At 36.9% G+C, this 25,029-nt stretch overlaps 1 protein-coding gene across 1 annotated transcript in view; it reads left to right on the top strand.

Moving 5' to 3' along the window:
* LOC139713970 (uncharacterized) overlaps positions 1-23,720 on the top strand; it is a 46,216-nt gene extending 22,496 nt beyond the window's left edge. Inside the window, exons 15-30 of the mRNA XM_071625697.1 lie at positions 2,509-2,588; positions 3,814-3,927; positions 4,349-4,412; positions 5,205-5,281; positions 6,878-6,971; positions 8,244-8,306; positions 10,995-11,204; positions 11,641-11,841; positions 13,645-13,797; positions 14,216-14,275; positions 14,915-14,937; positions 15,882-15,966; positions 16,271-16,343; positions 18,998-19,027; positions 22,625-22,766; positions 23,675-23,720. Of these exons, the coding sequence (XP_071481798.1) occupies positions 2,509-2,588; positions 3,814-3,927; positions 4,349-4,412; positions 5,205-5,281; positions 6,878-6,971; positions 8,244-8,306; positions 10,995-11,204; positions 11,641-11,841; positions 13,645-13,797; positions 14,216-14,275; positions 14,915-14,937; positions 15,882-15,966; positions 16,271-16,343; positions 18,998-19,027; positions 22,625-22,766; positions 23,675-23,720 (1,515 nt within the window). The remainder of the gene's footprint in view (positions 1-2,508; positions 2,589-3,813; positions 3,928-4,348; positions 4,413-5,204; positions 5,282-6,877; positions 6,972-8,243; positions 8,307-10,994; positions 11,205-11,640; positions 11,842-13,644; positions 13,798-14,215; positions 14,276-14,914; positions 14,938-15,881; positions 15,967-16,270; positions 16,344-18,997; positions 19,028-22,624; positions 22,767-23,674) is intronic.
* The last annotated feature ends 1,309 nt before the right edge of the window (positions 23,721-25,029 follow it).

The following is a 25,029-nucleotide window of genomic DNA, read 5'->3' as shown; positions in this document are numbered from 1 at the left end:
GTGGTAAATGTGTTACTGATATGCAAATGAAATGTAATGGTGAATTAACTACTGACTCTCACAAAATTGCAAATGCTTTTAATTCATATTTTACTCAGGTTGGTCCAAATCTTGATAAGTTGATACCACAAAATAATTCTAACTTTATGAGTTATCTGGTGAACCCTTGTTTGAATACCATTTATTTTCATGCAACATTTGAAGCAGAAATATGTAGCATTGTCAACTCTTTTCGGAATAATACTGCCTCTGGAATTGATGATTTCAGTCCTCGTATAATCAAACATACAATAAAAGAAATCAGCAAACCGTTATGTCATATATTCAATTTATCTTTATCATCAGGAGTCTTTCCAGATAAATTGAAAATTGCTCGTGTAACCCCTGTGTTTAAAAATGGTGACAAATGTGAATTGTCAAATTACAGACCAATTTCAGTGCTTCCTTGTTTTTCGAAAATTTTGGAAAGGATTGTCTACAACCGTGCTGTTAAGTTTCTTGATCAAAATAATATTGTGGGTAGTTATCAGTACGGCTTTCGCAGCAACTATTCAACTTCCATGGCCCTAACTGACATTGCGAATAAGATTGTTGATACGTTTGAGGAAAATTCCTTTCTTATTGGTGTTTTTGTTGACTTGTCAAAGGCCTTTGACACGATTAATCATAATATTATGTTAGCTAAACTTAAGCACTATGGTTTTAGAGGTGTAGCATACAATTGGTTTAAAAGCTACCTCTCCAATCGATACCAATGTACAAAATATAACAGTTGTATATCAGACTTAAAGAAAATATTATGTGGAGTTCCACAAGGGTCTTTATTAGGACCACTGTTGTTTATATTATACATAAATGACATTGGAAATGTTTCTAATTCCGATACCTCATCGTACATATTATATGCTGATGACACTAATATATTGTTCAGTGGTAAGGATCTTCCTTCTTTGCAAGATCAAGTAAATAGTAGCCTTTCAAAATTGTGTACATGGTTTCAGGCAAATCGATTATCTGTTAACCCCCGCAAATGTAACTTTATTGTTTTTAGTAATCGTAACAAATCATACGACACTGATTTTGTTAAAGTGGAATTGAATGATGTTCAAATTCCCAGGGTAGAGAAAACTAAATTTCTTGGTGTTATTTTAGATTCCAAATTAACATGGAAGCCTCATATACAAGAGACAGAGAAAAAAATATCAAAGAGCATTGGTATTATATCCAGACTAAGCTACATGTTACCTACTGATGTATTACGGATGTTATACTCCACTCTTGTTCTGCCCTATTTGTCTTATTGCAACATGGTGTGGGGAAGTACTTTTCAGTCCAGTCTAAAGAAATTGACTTCAAAGCAAAATAAAATAGTAAGAGTTATACATGGAGCGAACCCGAAATCTAAAGCAGGCCCGTTATACTCAAAACTAAAATTGCTTACTTTGAAAAATATCACCACCTATCAGCAATGTATTTTTGTATATCAGTGTGTCAACAAACTTATGCCTGACCATTTTGTTCAATTGTTTGATATCAATCAGAATGTGCATAATTACAATACACGCTCCTCGTCATTAATGCATTTGCCCAGACCCAGAACCATGTCTTACCAACATAATATTCGTTTTGTGGGCCCCAAGAAATGGAACAATTTATCTAAAGACATAAGAAATGCACCATCTCAAAATTGTTTTAAGATAAGACTCAAGAGAAAGTTGTATTCATCCATATAAGGTAGTCTATAGTGAGGGCTGCGAAATTTCTCTTGATTATACTAAAATGAAATACATGTACATGTATGTCCAATGTTGCCTTGTTTGTTATAGTATTACAAGTGTGTGTTTTAGGTTCTCTTTACCTCTCCTTAATGTATTTTTTTCTTTCTTCTCTTTTCTTTTCTTTCTTTTTTTCCTTCTTCCTATCTGTTTTCCCTCCTGCATCCCTAGCTTTAGTCTCTTGTGTATCTGTACTTTGTCTTGTAAATATGTGTATTTTAAACAAAAATGTCTTTTTAGCTATGTTTCAATCAGATTCAACTACATTTTCAAATGTTAAAGGTGCACTCACTTCAAGCTGTGCTTACTGAGTTGTCACCTCCAGTTTGTCATTACTGAATTGTTACTGCTGTTTATACACGAATTGATCTGGAAATAAATGTTCTATTGAAAAATGAAATGAAAAAAAGCTGTAGAAATAGTCACCATCACTATCTGGTGCCATGTCAAGCATCTTCAGGTACCAAAGTAAGCCTCCAGTACTTATAAAATCAGGTTAATGCGTAAATCTTAAGAAAAATGTCTCCTCCTCCCCATTTTGTTACTCCCAGTATTAAAAGTTAATTCAATTATGTAGCAGACCAATATTCTCCCTGTGTTTGCTTAGTTCTTGGCATTGATGATATTTTCATAGTGCTTGTAGGTTATGACAGACTTTCCCAACTCATGGTGATATCAATACAGAATGTCTGTAACGCTGAGATGTTGTTGCTTCTTGTTTCCATGTCAACAGACCAAGAAGGCGGTGCTGGTGTTCTCCATCAAGGTCTTTCCTGTCATGTTCAACCTCATCATTGTAGTCTTCATCATCATGTAAGTCAGTTTGATTGGGTCTCATAAAGAAGTAGAGCCAATTTTGCTTGTGCCATCGATAAAATGATGATAATTGAGTAGCCTATTGTATATCTGTGTGCATATAGGCATGAGCAGAGGTAGGTATATGGAGAGAGAGAAAGAGAGAGAGAAGAAAGAAAGCAATAATTGATATTATAGATATAATGGATAAATAGATATGAATATTGGTAAATAGGAGGACAGATATACAGGAACGTGTCATATGTATTAGAGTAATGATGTGCCTGGTATAGTTGGACCTACTATTCATCAACCATTTTTTGATTAAATACCTTTTATCTTAGAAAATTTCCCTCAGTTTTACCTTAATTTCATTTCACACGAGGTAAAAAAAAAAACTGCAGATTCATATCACGGGCTCAGATTGTTGACTCGTACCGTATACGCAGAATTCTCGGCAACAAACACAAGTGACATTTTTTACTGTGCACCGGTGCAAGCTCATCATTTTAATCGGCTGCCCGTTCTCCCATTGATAAAGCACGTAAATCTAGTAAATGGCAAAGCTGTGTTAACAATAATTACGTGTATTACTAACAAGGATTTTCTTCCTGTTTCCCCAAGTTATTTACCTGTATCCCCCTAATTTCTCTTTATTTGTTTTCTTGTTCGAATGTTCCAGCGTATTGCGCCCTGTCCCAACCATACTTTTGGTTTTATACGCGAGAAAGCATTTCGCAGGGTGGTCGATCTGAAAATAGGCGGTCGATGTGTAGTAGACTTAATCTATACACATCTTTGTCGTTCTTTGATTTTTGCATTTATTAACCCAGAGCTTCTCTTTCATGATGTTGTTGACACCAATATTGATTGCAGACAATTATTTCTACAGAAAAGTAATAAGATAGTGAAATAGTGCTGACCAATCTCATACTACTTTCAAAAGAACCAGGGCGTGATGAAACTGTTATAATGCTACCAAGCCAAACTCTTAACCAGGATGGCATGATCCTAAATCTTTGCCAAAATTTGCATTTTGTGATGAAAAAGCACAGATTGATTTCATTTCAAAACAGAGCAGGCATTAAAATACAAAAGTGAAATGATGATATTAAATGAAAAAGAAATAACTTTAAACTGTTTTAGCATTAAATGTTGCATGGAAAAGGTTTTGCAGATAGAGATGATCAGTCAAGATTTAATATCTTACTTGTAAATGTTTGCCTTCTTTTCTTTTCACCAGTTCATTCTTCTTTTCTGTCCTGGGTTGGGAGCTGTTTTACGATATCCCAAAGGACGAAAGCTACGAAGCCGGCGTGTATGAGTACAACTGTGGCATCGGCTTTGATTCTTTCCTGTGAGTTGAATCCATTGATTGTGCCCAAACAGGTCCCCCACTGATAGATTGTGTAGTGTAGAGGCATACCATTAGATATTACACAGCATTGTTAGTGATAACTACCAAGGAATAATTTCTCCATGTATACCTAGTATAGTGGTTTTGTTGACAAAGACACTGGAAGATCAGTGCAGCAACCTCATTCAGTCAAGCAAATTTACAGTCTGTCCTACATTATAGGTCTCTGGAGAGGCAAACGGACTTGGTTTTGTGTACATTCATGACACCTTTTTTTTTTTTCAGCATTACTGATATGATTATATGTCGTAATGCCTAATTTTGAAGTTTGTTATATATACTTTTGTAAGATTCTCAATGTGATCTGAGGAAACTGATGTGAGGATCCTAATTCCGCTCAAATGACTTCTATTCCACCCAGGTGCTCTTGGCTAATGGTGTTCCAGATTGTGACCACAAGTAACTGGCATGAAATCATGAATGCTGTGAGTTGACGGCCAACGTGCAGACATACCTTACTGTAACCTTACCAAATCTCTGGCTACATTACTTTACTCTCAGTGAAGTTAATGTACCATTAATGGTCTCCCTTCCCTGCTGAAATGATGAAATTTTACCTAACCTCTTTTGTATGTCTGTCACAAAATCCCTGTGATTGCATCCATCAGATTTATTCTATTGCATTTGTGAACTGGTAATGACTCGATGTATAGCCACTGTAAACATGCTATCCTGTGCTTGTACAGTAGTAAGAGTTTGCACACTTAGCAAGAGATGGCCTGTTATGCATTCAATAGATTTGCCATGCATTCAGTAATTACCTGACGCATAATTAAAACAGGAAAAAAAAATTGCCTGTGTCTTTTCATGTGTCAGTAGGAATAGTGTGCATGCTTTAATCAGGGAAGCTGATCTATACCTACACAGCTGCACCTCCTTGGTTGAAAAATGCCGTAGTTACCATATGCACACAATTCCTGATGATGCACTCAGACCCCGTGCATCATTTGTATACTGGCAGTCATTAATGTCATCCATGCTATCATTCATCACATGTCATAATTATGCTGTCTTTGTTTTCATGATGCTAAGGGAATGTATCAAAGGACATCTTGTGAAGATGATACTTGATTTGTGGAGTTACACTGCACATGAGAATAAAAACATACATGTATGATGTTGTTGATACCCAAATTAATTTCATAACTTACAGAAGTAAAAGTGCTAAATTTAAAGAACATTTGTGTAATCTTTTTTTTTTTTTTTTTTTTTTGCAGGCTATGGTTGCTACTACGGACTGGGTCTGCATATATTTTGTTGGCTGCTTTAGTACCATCAATCTCTTTGTCATGAAGTAAGTCACAACAAATATCTTTGGGTGTTACGGAAACATATTGCAGAACCATTATGTTTGATTGATGAAGTATTGCAAAAGCCATTATGTTTGATTGAACTTTTGAATTCTCTTAGAGCGCTGCTTGTTTTATTGTTTTGAGTGGGAAGTCATGCAGAAACTGTGCTATCTATTTTTGATTAATCAACATGTAATGACTTCAAATCTTGTTTTGTTAGAATTCTCAATGTACTTGTCTGTTTCTTTCAGCTGACAGAGAGAGAAAGAGAGAGAGGGAGGAATGGGGGTGGGGGGGGGGGGAATAGAAGAGATAGTGATATTACACACAAAGCTAAGTTTAAATGCATTATCAATGATTTCTCCACCAATCAGCAGTGAAATACGATTGATGAACACCAACAGACCAATGCCCAGTAATGACTAATCTGAAACAATATTCTTGTGTCATTTGTCATCTGCACATGAACTGGGTGAATGTAATGACAGCTTTCAAAATATGTAATGCCTATGCTAGTTTGTTCAGTTAACTGCATGGAGAAGCAATGATTTACATCAGGCATTCTCGATTATGAATGATCTAACACTGCATTATGTGAAGAACAGCATTTTGGTGTCATGACTTTTGTATCGTATACAAACAATTGAGACAAATTGCACAAGAGTGTATTCAGTATATTCTACATCTGTGTATTCAGTTATCAATTTAATCAATGTACATATTTCATGAAGAAATAAAAAAGTATACTACATACAAGTGCACGAACCCAAACACAATTATATCCCAGGATATTGCCTATAATGATATTCAAGAAAAGCTCTCGTAGTGACAAGTTTTGTTGGTTATAATCATGAATATACCGGGTGTCCCAAAAAAAGCAGAACGGTGGATTTTCAGTACATTGCATTCTAAAAGTGATATATATTTTGACATCTCCTGCAGAAGACACTGATACCAAAATCATTAGATTTGGTACAGAACTTTTTATTCTACGTCCAATTCTGTAAATGCAGTCATTTTCAAATTTAGTTGGATTTTTGCGACGTATGAGTGAAGAATTTGGGTGCCACCACACGTTCCATACGGTGTATTGTGTAAGCCCGTTGATCCATGTCAACAAAAGATACAGCTTTCACATTGGGCGCGCGCACACACACACACACACACACACACACACACACACACACACACACACACACACACTGTTTTTTTCCTGGCCCGCACCCAATGTGAAAGCTGTATCTTTTGTTGACATGAATCAATGGAACTCGTGTCGCACCCAAATTCTTCACTCATATGTCGCAAAAATCCAACGAAATTTGAAAATGACTGCATTTACAGAATTGGGCATAGAATAAAAAGTTTTACACCAAATTCAATGACTTTGGTATCATTGTCTTCTGCAGAAAATGCTCTTTCTAATGATGTCAAAAAATATATCACTTTTAGAACGCAAGGTACTGAAAATCCACCGTTCCGCTTTTTTGGGGACACCCGGTATATTGTACATTCAGGGTTTCGATTTATTTGTGATTTGATCATTCATTGTATAATGTATATGTAGATTCATCCTTCTGAATATCTTGTTTTCTTTCCAGTCTGTTTGTTGCCATTGTGATCGAAGCCTACAACAAACTGGGCACAGAGAGGGAGCTTGAGAAGGCACAGAATTCTGACAAGAAAGCCCAAGAGGTAAGCTGTAAAATGGGAGTAGTCCCACATGTTGAGGTAAATCTATTGTATCAAGTCAATCTATCGAGTCTCTCTGAAGAACAGATTGTCACCTGCCTGCCAAAATGGCCCTAGCATGAAATATCACTCCTAAATCAAATTTTTGTGCATGACATAATTTGACAGAGTTTTGAAAACTCTTTCCTTTGGTGCAACTATCATTTTTTTGTGTGTAATTTTTTGAGCCCGCAGTCGTGGGGCCCTTGTGCCAAGCAGACGACAGGATGATCAGCATGAAAACAGCAAATGAGGATGAGAGCAATAGTTATGTAGATCACAATCAATTATTTTTGACCTCTTGCTTAACTGATGTGATTGATTAGAAACTTTGGAGGCTATTATTACTCTTTTGTGGGCCAGTATTGGGTGGGTTGATATCATCTATTATTCCTTCAGAATGTGTATGAGAAAGGTTGCTTCTCTAGGTTTGCTGCTTACTCTTTGTGATAAGTGCCATGGGCTCTTCCAGGTGAATGTGATAAAACTGAAATATATTATCGAAGTAGCAGGCAGTATGTTCAATAATGGCATCATGATTCATCTTTAATGTGTCGGTTATGTGTTTCTATCGGGTCTTCAGACTAAAATTTTCCATCGTGGACTGATTAAACACAGCTTTATGTGCTCATGCACTTCCTCAAAATTGGCAGAGCTATTTGATAATTGTGTGGTAGAATTTTTCCTGAATGTTTTGATGTAACATTTGCTGGACAAACCTACTCTGGCAAAATAGGTCAACTGGGATGTCATTGTGATGCAACAGGAATACAGAAACTTATATGATTCATATTTAATGATAGTTAATCTCAGGACATCTGTGCATGTTGGTGGAGAAGGCATGTCAGGGAAATGTGCTGGAAAAAAAACCTATCAGGGGATGAGCTGAATGATTACTGTATATGCCATATATTTTGTGGGATCATATTTTGCGAATTTTGTGACTGGGGTGAAATTTTGTGAGCACGTGAAAATGATAACTCTGATCCCAACATAGATGTAACATTCATGTGTGCATTTCTTTCTTCATTACTGTACTCCACAATCGTGAATCTAACCACTTGCGAAATTATCAGGAAGTCCCGGTTCACAAAAATTACACTTTTTGACTTGCTAAATATATGGTGTATACAGTAAATCACAGGGAGGGTCAAGCCGTGTTGATCCTTGTTGATGTCATCTGAAGGATCCTCTGTATGAAGATGGCTATTTTTTCTTATCATGTTGTCATGGCAGAGCGAGCAGGAGAAGAGTCCCAGAATGAGCAGTAGTCCTCGGATGAGGCGTCCCAGCAGAGTGGTAAGATGCTCCAGCTATCCCTAACAAAAAACAATCCCCAGTTCTTCTCTCCTTCTTCCTCATTGGTTGGACAGCTAACTCTTCTCTCTTTTCCTTCCAATGGTAGAAGCCCTTTCTGGTAAACCCTCCTGAAATAAACAACCTATTTACGTAAAGAAATAGATTGCCATATGAGAGGCAAGATTTCAGGAAAAATAATGATGTTACAAGCAAAAGAGAATCACTCTAGAAGTTCTTCAGACCTTGATAATCTGCTTTTGAAGTTCAAAATGTTTTCTTACGAATAAAATAGATATGTTTCACAAGTATGTCCTTGAGAAATAATCAAGTTATATTTACTGCCATGTTAGTCAATGTTTTATGACAAATATGCATTTTCTCTGTTCTAGGCCCCCCCCCCCCCCCCCTGTGATTTGCCATTGAGGGCTAATACCTTTGATAGTCTCATAGATGATTTGCCACATAACATTTCACCTGGATTGATGTGTTTCTTTGCTAACAGTTAAACAAATTATAATATTCTCACATCAGTGATGATATATGACATGGTTAATGGTGGTAGTATTCAAAATACTGTAGTCTCTATAAAATACTAACTTATTGATTTTATTTTGTATCTGTAAAAGAAATGATTGCAGTTTTGGAATGAATACCTTTAATGTGCTATGTTATATGTTTTATATTTTATTTTGCCATAAGTTCAGCTGTGTGTACTGCCTCCTTGTCCAGTTCAAATAAAATGTTTATCATGCATGCCCTTAAGATAATGCTTGAAATGAGAAACTTCTTGCAGAAAAGCATATCACAGTGCATAATTCTCTAAAAAGTGCTCTTTCCTTGTAAAATTTGTGTCCATGAATGAAAAAAAAAAGTTATTGGAAAGTAATGTCTGCTGTAACCACTGCATGAAAACTAATTGTGGGGATGTGTGGGTGTTTTTTTAAATAAAATTATATTCATATATTCATAAAATTATGACTTTATCATAACTGTATTATACACGTGTTGACATGCTCTCAATACCTAATAGTGTACCATCTGGTCTTTACTTTACCTGCTTGTAACATGTGATCCTTTTTAACAAATATCCTCTTGCTGGCTGGAATGATTTCAACCTTTTATCACGTACATTTGAAACTTGAAGTAACAGCACTTTGGTAATAAAGAAACCCATCTTAGAATGTGACAGTCTGAAATTCGGGACATATTGTGAGTCGAAAAGGAAAATGACTGCTCATGCTTGAAATCAACTAATGAAGAAATTGGTTCCATTCAATGGTGGTAGAATGACTGAGATTTAAAGCGATCCAATCGTATTATGTAGGAAAGGGAAGTGTCTACAATCATATTGAGAGAGGATACTGCAATTAAGATAATGTTAGTACTTGTAATCTAAATGCATTATCAGATGATAAGAATTACCTAAAATTCTAGACACAATTCATACAAGATATTTACTTCAAAGCCTAGTGTTGCAACAAACAACACCAATTTAGTATAATACGTGGAGACCTTACATTTACAGTTGACAGACTATGGTGATTGTCTAGCCTGATTGCTAAAGCCATGCATGTCTGATGTGTGTTTAAACCCCTTTCCCCTCTCTCCTAACCCAACTGCACAAACCATCTGCCCTCTTACTTTACTTTGGTTCACCTTCTCACACTGCCGGTGCACCTTTTCACACTGTCGGTGCACCTTCTCACACTGTCGGTGTACCTTCTCACACTGTCGGTGTGCCTTCTCACACTGTCGGTGCGCCTTCTCACACTGCCGGTGCACCTTCTCACACTGCTGGTGTAACTTCTCACAATGGCGGTGTACCCTCTCACACTGCTGTTGTACCTTCTCTAACTGGTGGTGTTCTCTAATCAGAGTGTCACAGCCTCTTTTGGTGCCTTCCCCACCTCACCCTGTGACCACCTTGGCGTTCCTGGGAGTTTCTTTCCTAACCCAGCTGTTAAGATTGTAAGTCCTGTGCAATTGTTTACAGATGGATACAGTATTAATCCAGCACTTTGTCTCGATCCATTTATTATAACATCATGAAAGCTTCTATATTTTTTTCTTATCTTGTAATGGGAGAGTCGTATGTTTTAGTTATGATACATTGAATTCACAAATGTATGCAAACAGGATCAAGCAAGGTGTCCAAATTAGTTTTTTGGACGTCTATCTTTTTATTCAGTTTATGTTGAAAGGTTTTCAGGTATATTGTCTTTTGTTCTCTATGTACTGTACATTGATACTGGTGGCTTGTACATAAATGTCGAGACTGTAACATACAAATGTACCTTCCGTTTCAACTATGGCATGTGATTTGTATTGCTAAATGTTTCTGGTGGATTGCTGCTAGCTTACTTACAAAAGGCTTCATTCATCTATAGTGCATGAGAAATTTGAAAGAAAGCGTCATCAATGGGCTTTTACATGTGCGCTTGGTTATTTCATCAAAATGCTCTTGTCAGCAGTATTATGCTGTGCATGATTGGCATTAAGGGTGATTAAATTCAACTAAATGACATCTCTGTGTGTATTTGTGTGTGTGCATGTATTAAGCAGGGAGGTGGCCCACCTCCCTGTATTTATAAGCAACATGACCTTTTGGGCTTATCAGGTTAGAGTTAACACAGAGTTTCTCCTTGGCAAGTAATGACCCTTCCCCTTCTGTCCATCATTCATCCACAGCCAATCATAGAGGAGGAAGAGGAGGAGGAGCCAGAGGAGGACCTGAGCGGACTGAGTCGAGAGGAGCGAAAGAAGAGGCAGATGAAGAAGAAGCGGGAGAAGAAGAAGAACAAGTTCAAGACCATGATCGTGGTCATCACGGCTTTCCGCGCCACCAAGGACTCCGAGCTCAATCTCACCGTTGGGGAGGAGATTGAGGTGATAGGCAAGGTGAGAATGACTCTGTACTTTCCCAAACATTCCTTGTCAATGTTGGAGTGAGCCTGTCGTTTCTTGAGCAGTGTTCGTTTTTAGTTGTCATTATGAATGAGTTAGGCGTGTTTAGTCCAGTAGCACAGAAGTAGAAACAGACTGTTGCAAACCTTACAGATTTCAGCAAGTTGTGCTGTTTGTCATCCTAGCCCATGATGTGTCGAGATCGGGTTGTGGTTGAGAATAGAAATTTTGCTTGTGGCATAGCATATGGATTTAAACAATAGCCAGTGCAAAGATATTAAAACTGAACTTGGCTGTGATATGGGATACAGTAATCAAGAGGTCAGTTTCTTGCAGTAAATGACATTTTTTTTTTCCCATCCGATGCCCATCCTTCTGGTGAAAGCGTATTGAGATGTTGAGTCTTGCATGCACTTCTTTCACCATACAGCAAGATGAGTGGTGGGAGGGGCGCAAGAATGACCAGCAGGGCTGGTTCCCAGCCTCACATGTACGGGAGGTCAAACGCAGCCAAGTCAACGCACCTGTCCCCCTCATGCAGCGCCCCCACATGGCCCGCAAGGCAACCGAGGAGAGCCTCGGCTGGAGCGACAAGGACGAAGCCCCCATGAGCCCACCGGGGTTCACTTCGGTGAGTCGCCTTCTGCTCATATGGCACTCTGTGCCTGGTTGATATTGTATGTTATAAAATGGGCTATAGAATCTCTGCAATCTGATTGGTCAATCATCATGCATTGATTTTTTACTGATCCACACTGAGCCATGCATCCGGTAAAATCTGAATGCTTGGCTTACGCCATGTACACTGTTGTAGATGTACCCGACGCATCATGGGGTAAAAAGTTGAATTTCATGTATCTATGGGCCCATTTTATAAAACAAATGATGCACAGGCCTGTTTCTTGGATCAATGAGAATTTGATGCTCTCATTTAACTTTGGAAACTATCTAAAACCCACTCCCTGCGCTTACGGGTTTAAACAGTTCCAAAGTTAAACTCGTGCATCCGGTTCCTGTGCATCATTTGTATACTGACTATTGCTAGTAACTTTGGATGAACAACGAGGGGTCAGCATCACTCATCCATTTTTCTGTGGGAGTACCACAGGGTGTCTCACAAAGATGCAAAGCTTTATTGGGGCTTCTCTGAACTGGCTAATATGACACCTGCTATAAAGGGGGAAATTATTGCTTTTGTGGTGGCTTTGCCTTATCTGGCTTTTTGAATCGGTGGAAAATCAATGTTTTCACTCTAGTTCTTTCCCAAATTGGCAGTAGTCACTCGCTGAATGAAAAAAAAAAATGATTACCCCTCCATTACTGTGACTTTATGTGTCAGCAAATCTTACATGGTCAGTGGAATGGGAAATTTGCTGGTGCATGATGCCACATGAATTTCAGAAAAAATGTCAGTCGTCGCATATCTTTGTGTGCATCTCTTGCTTTTGATTCACTTCCAACCCATTTTTATTTTCTCTCTTTACCTTCATTTTCTTTCATTTCTCTGTTCTATCATTTTCTTTTGTTGTGTGTAATATTATTTGATACTTGCTTGTCAGATTATTCTATTTGACTCAGTGGGTACAATTCTTTCCCGTTCTCATATCTGTCTCTTCAACCATGTAATATATGCCTACACCTTTAGATCCTCCTCCTCCTCCTCTTTTTAATTCATCTGTCTGCTTGTATCTCTTTTGCTATTTATGTTTGTCTCTGTGTTTTCATATCTTCTGCATTTATATCACAAAATACCAAGTATCTACCCTTTCTTCACTCTTCAAAAAAATCATCTATTTCAAATGTGGCCTGTTTCACCCATTTTGGGTAATTTTTGACACATTACACCCAATATTTCTATTTCAGTATCTATATATTGTCGCTGGGGTGACAAGACCTTGTATCTGCAATTTTGGTGAAAATGACTTTTTTGGATTAATGGTCAAATAATTGGTTAATAATGTCCTGTCCAAATCCCAACTGTCTTACTCCACAAATGAAGCCACCACGGCATGTCAAAGGAAAGGCTATCCCATTCGGTATAGTGCTTTGGCCGCCATGTTTTTTGGCTCTCCTGAACATTTGACATTTTGTAGATACGAGGTCTTGTCACCCCAGCGACGATATTTCGCTCTCACTGTCCATTCATACTCTGTGTGGTCATCCTTTTGGCTCCCTGATATTTTCTGTCACTCCTGCTGTATGTGTAATCTCATCTCTTTCTTTTGTTTGCCATTTATTCACCCTCTATTCAAAGTCTTTTATTATAGTCATCTCAATCATCTCAGTACTTAATTACATTCCGTGGTCTGTTTGGTCATTGTCAGTGATTTCATGTACTCGTAGCTTTTGCATCAAATTGAATGCATAATTGAGATATATATCAGAAAGTTTGATGACTTTGTGACATCCCTCCTTTGACTTGTGCTCTTCACAGCGTTCCTCTCAAGATCAACTGATGTCGACGACGGGGTCGACCTCCAGCATGGACACGATGACCAGACGGCCCAAGCTCAAGTTGAAGAACACGTCCGGCGGTAATTGGAGAAAGGATATCTTGGGAGACATCACCGTCATCAACCCTCAAGAGGTGAATGAACTTTTGTTTAGTTTTATATCCTTGTTTTTGTCATAAACATCACCAGAGCTTCATACAGAAAGACTGACCAAACAATATTGTACTTGTCCATTAAACTACTATCATTTCCTCTTCAGCTTAGTCCTTGGAATGCAAGTACAAATTGTATTTTGCTGAGTGTATATTTGAATGGTTGATCATGTCATTGCATGCACAGCTGTATTTACAAGAAGCATCCATTTACAAGAGATCCAGTTTTGCTTTGAATGGCATTACAAGGTAGTAACTGTTGTTATCATAATTTTTTTTTTCATTATCCTATATAACATGTTTAATTGCAGCTGTCTGTTTATTAAGTGGATAATCATCAAATGCTGTATTGATGTTCACGTTTATTTTTCTCAAAATTAATCCAAATTTCTCCTATCAGCTGAAAGAACTGAACAAGATTCTAAAGGCTCAACACTCAATGAATGCCAGTCTTGGAGGGGTGAGTACATCATTTTTTCTCGTCTTTTTGTATGTTTGTTTTCATGATATTGAATCTCATTGCAAAGCAAAGTTTGAAACATGGAATACTGTATATGCCATATTATATGTAGCGACTCTGATTTTTTGAGAATTAATGCCCCCTGGCAATTTTGTGAGTGGTTAAATTTGTGATCATGGAGTACAGTAGTAAACAGAGAAATGTATGTGTGCATGTCGCATTCATGTCAGGATCAGAGTCAATATTTTTGTGTGTTGTTACATTCACAAATAACACCCAACTTGTGAAATTTGGAAAAAAAAAAATAGAAACACCATGTGATATTTGACAAATACAGCAACTCAGGGTTAAGAGATGATTCTAAATACTTGCAGCATTGATATTAGACATTGTTATATTCCATAGCTCTGCTGAGAATGAAATTTCTGGAAATGTCACATGCAATTCACATATTATTGATTGATAAAATGCAAGAACACAAATTATTTCGTGTGATAATTGAGAAATTGACTGATCATGATGCAAAAGTTTTGAAGCATATCAATGGGCATGTGTGTGGTATAGTTTAGAGGAGGTTCCAGAAATCTTGTAAGACCAATCTTGCAAACTTTTTCATTGTTTGTTCTTTGTCCATGTCAGACATTACGGAGACAGCCAACCATGTAAGTATCATTCGATTCTTTCAGTTATGTTTGTAGAAAACTACATGGAAGTTTTTCTGTCTGTGTAGTTCTCCCCTTCAGACAGTCATAAGTCCCCTCATGACAGTTTATGTATTGTCTATATCAAACAGTAGACAACATGCAGGGGTACATTTTTAAACTGCACCTCAATCACTGTATTTCTCTACTGTTTCTCTAAAAACCCATACATTTGATGACTTGAAAATTATGATACTTCTTTCAAGTCAGTCAAGTCTATTTGGGCAGGAAATGTGGGTATGTTCAAATAGGATGTCTGATTTAATTCTTTCATTAATTGACACATTTTGAGCCAAGAATTCCAACAGTCTTCTTTGAAAATGCTTATGATTTTGCCATACTGACTTTCTGATGGATATGTAGACTCAATATAGATTTCATTCTTCTGTCGGCCATGCATATACTGCATCAATATGCCATGTATGTCACAACCATGAATATTTTCTTGATTAGGACTTTGTAAGATAATTTTGAGAGTGATTGCATTCATGATCAAAGACCACAGTAATTAAATAAGATATAAATATTACCCCTTTCATAAGAAATGGTAGTGATTTCCCACCATCCATACCTTGAATCTCTGTTAATTGAGGCAATATTTCATTTTTGAAATTTCATGAATACCAGTTATCTCACATAATTTCTAAAAAATAGTGATATTTTTATAGTACAGGATGTATTGAGTACATAGTGCACACACACACAAAGAAAAAGGAAATATTGCTGCCAACAGACACTTCAGCACATTTTGTGCATTTGGAAAGATGAAGAGATATTTTTTAATCATTCAGAGAAAAGATTTATGACAGGAAGAATCCTACCTTGGAGGAAATCACTTCAGCGTAGTCTGCCATATATTTTGATGCAATGCTAAGTGACAAACCATTCTTGTACTGAATGCCCAGATCGGAGAGCATAGCAGAGGAGAGTGAACCAGAGACCAAGCCTGAAATCAAGATTACACCAAGAAATATTCCTCCTCCTCCAGTGGTAAGTTCCACTCTTCCTTTGTTGAGGTATTGTTCAGAGATCTATCTCAGTAACTTGCAACTCTGTGCAGTGGACCAATCAAAAAAGCTTTCTATTTTAATTGTCATGTAATACCCCACCTTGCTAATCCACATCTCTTTGTACTACAATGCTTTCATGTAAAGAATCATGAATTATGCAGATTATGTGAACAATATAAAATGGGAAATTGCATGATCATGGATCAGGTAGTGTACACTTCCTCAGAATGACTTTTCTTTCATTCAAATGACCACACCTTTCTCTTTCTTGTGTCCAATGACAGATCAGTGTCCAGCAAGCCCCGCCCATGGAGCAAGTGATTGAAGAGGAAGAGGAGGAGCCAGAGCAAGACAAAGGTGAGTTTCAAGCACTCCTTGGGGGAAAGAAGTGAACATCAGAGATTCCTGCATACCAACCCCTTTCAGAGTTCTTGAATCATGCATGCATTCATTGAGACTCTCCTTAGAGATCATTATCTGTGTGATTCATGACATCACAATCAAAGTTCATTGCAGTGATATCCTATTCTCTTCAATCTGGTGAGAGGTCCCATGAAAATTGATGCAGTATTCAGTGATGAAATATGATATGATGGTAATGATGTTACTCCTTGCCTTTTGATATCAGTTGGGACCTCTTTCAAATTGCTAAAATCTTTGATATACATGGTTGTATAGGACTGTGTAGTGTTTCATTTAGTCCACATTCCATTTACATGCTTTCAGTTTGAGCTAGTACAATTGTAGCTGCTTCATCCGAGCAGTTTCATTCACATTCATTGAATCAATGTAATGTCACTACATTATGAGGCTGTATATACTAAGAAAAGAGATAAGCCAATAGTTGAGAAAATGCATTATCAAGGAGTTAAGCATTAAAAAAAAAAAGGATAAAATGATTTGATTAATTACCCAAAGTCCCTGTCAGAGATACAGGAGGGCATAGGGATTGTGGGAAGTCAGAAGTAACGACCTTTTATTCTCTTGTGATTCAAAATTCCAGGTTGAAATAAAAAAACAGAAAAGTTACAAGAGGGATGCACCAATGTATCATAGTCACAGATCAAATACAGCGTTATCTTAGCTGCATTAACTTTTATTATATGCATGTACCTCTCCAACAACATTCATGATTCTATGTAACCAGCTTTTCCCAAGTTAGCATGTATTCATATACCAGTACTCTGGAAATATGAAATCATGGGCATTGCTGTGTATTGCCTTCTGTACTTATTGTCAAATGAAAGACCTTCTATGCATCATATGACAACATGAGACATCATGTAATGTAGTGTACAATGCTTCTCACCAGCAAAATATATTCATATTTCTTGTCACTAGTTGTCATACAAACAAGTCCAATCAGTAAGTTGAATAGCTATTCTTAGAACATCCTGATTTGTTCCACCATGTGTTATCTATACATGCACAAGTCATGGCCATGAATTATGATATCTTTATGACTATGGGACACTGCTGCATGAAGCTTCCAGTTGAGCTGGCGTCTGAAGACTGTATTCCCCCCCCCCCCCCCCCCCCCCCCCATTGGCAGATTAGTAGAATTGCCAAGAAATGAAAGAAGCGCACTGATTGGCTGTAGATCAAGGGCTAACCTGGCTCACTATGTGTTGTGTTGCACATTTTGCATCATCTACTGGTCTGTTTGAGTTTATACACCTAAGTTCCCCCGTCAAAATTCGCCAATGGGGTTCCAAATTGAAGTGAGATCATTGTAATCAGAGAGGTATGAGAGAGAGTCTCTCAGACACTTCCCTGATCCCATTATTTCATTTCTCGTTACAGTGCCATATTTATATGAGACATTTTCCATTTGTAGTAAGTCAGTTTGTAGATGCGTAAAATGTACCAAAAAAGTATCAAAGAAAAAAAAATGAATGAAAATGAGCAAAATAAATAGGATTCCATCTTGATGGAATCCCATTTTCTTTGCCCATTGTCACTCATTTACTCAACTGTCAGACTTCATGCAGTGGTAGACTCGCGCCATCACTTTCTCTGAGCTTGCAGTGAAATCAAGACATATTCATATCATGCCATGTGATATCATATCATATTTCTGGGTTTTCCTGAACACTCAAAGCCTTCACAATCTCTTCTGGTCTTTTTTTTTTTTTAACAGTGATAATATCAGATTGGAAATAATTGACCTAACAAAGTACTACTTGCCCCATCAAGACTGGCCTTTTTTTACTTTCCAGTTTTGCTAGAAATGTGACATTGCTATCTCAAGTCCTAATCAGGACTTTTTCAGCCCATGCCACCAGAGAGTCTAGTCTGTGGCTGCTAAAGGTATTCTGAGTAGATTGACATGAATGTAACTTAATAGACTTATTTAAGAAACGATCATTCCTTTTAAGTATTTCAGTACTTTTTTTGTATTCAAATTCATTCTTCATATTCATATTTTCATACTGAAAGACCAGCCAGATAGATTTTTGCCAGTATGTGAATAAATGTGTCATCCTTGTTGAGGATGATTATAAAACAGGAACTAAGAATGAAAGAGATCAAATAATTTGGGACCTACAATTGATATATAATTCAGGAAGAAAAACAATAGTAGGATAGGAGAAGCTTCTCTTCCCTTTAGTGCAAGAAAAGGACATAGATCTCTTTTGAATTGTGAAAAAGAAACAATGTATAATAAAAAAAATGTTGGAAAAAAACTTTTGACACTTTCTGTCCCCTACCTACCCAACACCTCCCCCGCCCCCACCCCCACCCCCTCCTCCACCCCAAGAAAAGAAAGGGGAAAAGGGACAAATAACCATCAATGTCATGTTATATGCTTATAGTGTGAAATATCCCAATGTGTTGTACAAGTCTTTCATTATTCAGAGAGTCTTCCCTTCTGGCAATGTTTCTATCTCTCTCTCATTTATCATCACCATTCATATCTCCTCATATCCTCTCTCTCTCTCCAAAAATCCAAACAACCCCAAACCCCCCCCCCCCCCCACCCCTCAAAAAAAAAATGTTTTGTACCCAAGATGATAGTGGCAACGAAGGTGATGCGGAAAGTAAGTTTTGCTGCATATTCATTCTCATTCCACGGCTTCTCACCATGCATTCGACACGCATCAAACGTTCATGCTTGTTTTTCACATCAGTCTGCCACATGTTTGTAATCACTCATGCATGTCTTGTTACCATTCATCATTTTGCCATTGATTTGCTGTTCATTTTTTTTTTTTTTAGTGCAGATTTTGCTTCCCTCATTGCATCAATCAGCCATTTCATCACTTCCATGGAATAATGGCCTAATTTAATTGATACAGTGCAGAATTTATGTTGATGTTCCCATGTGCATTTAGTGATGAATAAGTTATCAGTGTGGTTTGAATGTTCTGTTTGAGCATCCAATCTAGAGGCTGCTGGTAGTAATAGCCTCAGCCCAGCTTTGCATGTTAACCATTGCTAGGAGTAATCTAGGCTGTGTGTGTGTGTGTGTGTGTGTGTGTGTGTGTGTGTGTGTGTGTGTGTGCATACGTGAGTCTCTGAGAACTTCTAAGACGAGGCTTTATGTGAATTCAAGCAACGTCACATTTTATCAAAGTAGAGATTTAAAAAAAAACCACCCTGTCTATTATTGTTGACAGCGTACAAATGTGGGTGAATGATGAATATGACATATTGTTTATTTACCACATCCACTCATGTAACAAAGCAATTCCATTGAGCGAGTCGTTCACACATCATTTTGTTTTCATCACATATTTGACAGCATCACATCACATATATGTAGGTGAACTGAGTCCTCATATTTGACAGCATCACATCACATATATGTAGGTGAACTGAGTCCTCACTCCAAATTTTGAAATGGTATTTGTATGGGAGCACAAATAATGCACTGTATGATATGGGATTTCACATTTTTACACCAGGCAAAGTTGGTCATATGATATTATGGCATCTTCTGTCTCCAAGATAGTTCATAGCAGCAGCATATTTAAGATCAAGCTAAAATGGAATTAAAACATGCAGTCCATTTCTTTTTGTAGGTTTGTGGTATCACTCCAGATATACACTGTCCACTATGAAGTTTTCTTTGATTGAGATTGAAATAGATTTAAGATATGTGCTACTATAGATTATTTGCATTGATAAAAAGTTTGATTGAAAACAATAAATATATGATTACTTTAAGAAGAAGTGGTTGAAAAAAAGCATGCAGTATGTATTCAAGGAGCCGTTTTTGTAGTACTACAGCTGTATGTGTGTTATAGCTAATCTTGAGTCTTAACCGATACAGGCACTTAACTTGCCAAGTTTTTTCATCACCACTCAGTAATCCATCCAAGGTTGACTGAGTTGTAGATTGGCAAGCCTACCCAAGTGTAGCAATAGACCTCATTCCACACCAGGAAGGGCTTGTTGATACAAAAGGGATTAGGGGGATTAGGTAATCTCTATTTGTTGACAATCAATTTCTCGACATCTGTGAAGAAATTACTTCAGAGTGCTTGCCAGTTGTTAGAACAAAACAGAGTAAGGGTTCAACGAGAATCTTCAAATTTGACTACTGCCTGATGTCCTTTAGCTGAACAAGAGACTTCGAAGCCCCTAGATAGTTGTGATGACAATTGTGTGACATGCAAACATGGCTGACAGATAACAACATTTGCTAACTCCAGAAAGTGAAAGTTAATGTGTACTACTAATTTCATCCTTTTAGAGAATGAGTATAACGATACACCAGTTTAAACTGAAATTACGAGGTTCATTTTATATTCCAGAAATCCCCTTCCATTGGCAATCCTCACCTAATCCATGTACCCTTCTACCAACCTCTGACCCCCTCCTTACCTTCCCTTCCAACCCCCTTCCAGTATCTAATCCTTTGACAAAGTGTAAGATATGGTCCTGCACCTCACATCAAATCTAATCCCCCACATTAATTACTCAAATACTGATGTCCATTGCACATCAAGTGCTATGTATACAAAATATTGATATTCATATATTGAAGAGAAATTATTGGTTACCTGGCATTGCATCTTAGTATCATATACACGCTTTTGAGTTTTGCAAAATTGAAAAACTGTTCGATGGTTGTGATGTGCAACATAACTCTTTTATTTTCAAATCTGCGTGAATGAAATTTCTAGTCAAGATTGAATTTGAATATTTTTTCTGGGTATCCATGTACTTATGGGTAGTTAATGACCCAAAACATTTCAAATTTACAATGGATTATGATGTACAGTACCAGAATGAGGCTAGAGAGATCATTTGTGTCCATTACAAACGATGACATAACTTACTTTCTACAAGTGTGGATGTACTTTGAAAGAAAATGTTTCCACATAATTTACATTTCATGAAAGTAAATCTACCAATGAGAAAATTTTTGTGCATGGCAGACATGAGGGAAACTAAAGAAAAGTGGAATGGCCAAGGGTATCTGTGGCTTTATAATAAGTTTCATGAAATCTTCTAGAAGATGTTGTTTTTCTTGGTATTGGATTATGCATGAGATGAATTGGCAAAGTGTTTCATATTTGTTTGTATGTTCAGTGTTTAGTGCATGCTGCATGTTCTGTGAATTGTTATGTGAAAGCATGATTTTTAACATTTCCATGCAGTAGTGATGCTTATTTTTTTAAGTATCAGAGCATCGATAATGTTTGTTTGTTTTTTCTCATTCAATATGGTGACATGAAGCAGAGAGAAGGATACTACAAAGCTTAGATATTGGAATGCATTGCAATGTGTAAATCTACCTTATCTATGTAGATGCTAATTTGATGTTGTTGTTTTTTTGTGTTGAAAAAAAAATGCTATTTCTTTTTCACATGTATCTCTTCTGTCGCAATCTCTGTTTTCTCTAAGCCAGTCTTAGAGGAAGCTTCCCTGAAATGACTATAACAGTGAAGAGAAATAATGCTGCAAATCAGAAATGCAAAGTATGATAAAACAGTGTTATAAGCTGTCAAGTTTAGGATGCATTTAGGTCTTAAAGAGGCAATCTGTGGTGCTTGTTTTTAATTTGGCTCTTGGGATCTTTTCAGCACTTGTTGCTTTATTGGTCAGTACTTAGTGGCTTAGCACTTTGTAGTTTTATATCTATTTCTTTCATTTTTTTTTCTTTTTAATGCTAAGTGAGTTACATTATGGATTATACAGAAGAGCTTGCAACTATCATCTGCACAGCCTTCATTTTTCTTAAACTTATGTCTATATGTGATTTGCTAGTGCCCTGCAAAGATCTTTTTTCATCTTTGGGAGAATGCTAAAATTACAAGCATTTATTTCACATGAGTGTGGATTGAAAATGCCATTGCTTCCAGATTGAAATGAGTATAAAATATTTACCAATAAGATATTACCTGCAGAAATTTTGATCGTATAATATACAAATATTAATCATATTTTCCCCCCAATGCTCTCTGATGTAACAAATTTTATTGTTGTGTTGTTTGATTGGCTTTGTTTTGTTTTCTTTTGGTTTGCTACGCTTTTGTGCAAAGTATGAAAAAGATACAAATTCATAAATATGGCTTTGATGTCCTTATGTCAGCAAGGTATTTATTAAAAATAAAAATGAATTTGAACTTATTAGAAATGTAACCCAGCCTCCCCCTTTTTTTTTCTTCCATGCGTGGTTCCCATAGATACACTGACAGTAGAGAAGCCAGCGTTGCCCAAGGAGCTGAAGAAAAAGAAGAACAAGGAGCAGATGAAGAATGGTGAGATGCCATCGTGGGCCAGCAAGTTCCTCCAGTCTAACAACATCAAGGCATCAGTGGACATCAAGTTTGACCCAGAGGCGGGAGCAGGAGCAGGAGGAGGAGGAGGAGGAGGAGGAGGAGGAGGAGGAGGAGGAGGAGGAGGAGGAGGAGGAGGAGGAGGAGGCAAAGAATCATCCGGGTGAGTAATCTCTTTCTTCCGGTGGATGGCACAAATTTCATCTCATTTTTCTTGTTCTCCCTCTCCAAAGGGACCAGGAGGGCATGGGTTGGTATCTGGGTATCCATTTGCTCAAAGTTCAAAGTTCAAATTCATGTTTATTTCCATCAAATAAACAGAGAAAATCATGTATATACAATGTAAAAGGAGAACATATTTGCAATAATTGCAAAAACATGAAATTAGCAAAATACATGTGATAATGAGTAACAAAAAGAAGAACACATAATTGTATTGTTTTAATGTGTGTTGCTTGTTACATAAATGGTTTCATTTGAATACGAGTCAACAGATAGGATGTATTGAAGATTTTGGTTTGCTTATCAGGATCACAAATTTTATTGAATTTTGTAGGGACGTAATGGACATAGCCACATACTGTGAAGTTTCTTCAGTTTCAAATGATCATTTTGTACTTACTGTTAAGTTGTTTCATTTTAGAGAGACAAGTGAATGTTGTAACAAGACAGATATTTCATTTCATTTGTATTTCAATTTAGATACTCGAGATTCATGAAATTTTCCAGATATTTCTCAATTGTGTAATTCAAAATTTGGAATGCTCCTCATAACAAATAGCATGTCCAGTGTTTTATATCAGTTATTTCTTCTTTCTTTAATGAAAACTACAAATATGCTAGAATCATAGCCAGTATTTGCAAGTGACTGAGGGACTATGTGACATTATTCAAGTATGTTGAATTATAATCATGTACATACATGTTTTTCCCCTCCCATGTTGTTTTCCACTACAGAGGCTCAGGAGACAGCAAAGACCACACAGCAGAAGACAAAGTGTAATGAGATGAAATGTTTTTTTCAGTGGCAGCACAGATCTGTCACACTCCATTTACAGATTTTCCAGTGGGAAATGTGGCAGTATTTATGATCTTGTTTGTATATTTGTCAACAGTTTTGCGTTATGCAGGAGAGTTATGTGTATTTTAAACCCAAACACTAAAGACTGAAATGTGTCAGAATTTGGTACCATCACCCACAAGTATTCCAAGATTTGGTTAGGGGTCATCAGGTAGAAAATGATTTCATGAATACCTCTGCCTAGCGCTTACCACATAGATTTGCAGAATATGACCCGAGGAGAAATTTATAGCATGGCAGTATGATTTGATTTGAAACGGAAGAAATGAGTGCAAATCAGTGGTAAAGTCATTGTTGCAATATTACAAATGATGATTGTGTGATATTTATGCACATTTAACATTTTGGGTGTAGGAATCTACATTCACTTCAGGAAGGTGTGCATGTGGTCAGATATATTTTGTACAGGAGTGGATTTTTGTATGTATATTTTGTGAATTATGAAAGCATAATTATATTTGTGCATTTGTATGGAATTGCAGTAATGTGACAGTATTGTGTCAGAGCTGTTCCAAAGTCTTCTGCAATGTCTTAGAGCGAGTACTACATTTTGTGACAAGCAACTGCACTATTTAATAAGATGGAATCTGTGCATTTTCTCTATTCTTACTCTTTATGTACAGGATTTTTGCTCATCTAGCTGCCTGTAAAATATGTAAGGGTGGATTGTGAATGTGTTGCATGCATATTTTGTAAGTCATGATTAAAGGGAATCTTGTGTGTCTTGACTTCTTTGTGGATTTTCTGAGTATTTTAGGCAGTTTTTGATCATCTTTCCTGCAGTGGAAAACATGTTGTGAGCAATAAAAGATGTTTTAAAGAGAAATTCCATCCCACTGTCAAATTGACTTTCATACACAGAGTAGCTGTTACAGGACACTTCATTTAAATCAAACAAGAAATTAGAAAGCTACAAAATTTCAGACAAAGCTAAAATAAATCAAGCAATTAGTGATGACTTGGTAAAAGGCAGGTGATCTGTCAACAAAGACAATGATGTAATTGTAATTTTTCAGTACACAAATCAATGTCAGAGTTATAAGACAAAACATCACCTTTGTTTGCATATGACATGTCATTGCAACCAAAATCATAGCATTATTAGAATGTGTTAAGCTTCCAATAATCTGTAAATTTGTTTTCATTTTTAATGAAAATACTACTGGTTTTGTTTTCTGTTACAATCTATGTTTCTTATGACAGTCTACTTGAATGCTAAGTGAGGCAAGCC

Source organism: Diadema antillarum, unplaced genomic scaffold (genome assembly GCF_040938485.1).
Source record: "Diadema antillarum isolate AM-2024a unplaced genomic scaffold, OU_Dant_1.0 seq00002113_RagTag, whole genome shotgun sequence".
In the NCBI taxonomy this organism is placed as follows: Eukaryota; Metazoa; Echinodermata; class Echinoidea; order Diadematoida; family Diadematidae; genus Diadema; species Diadema antillarum.
This window is presented reverse-complemented; position numbering and strand designations above follow the sequence as displayed.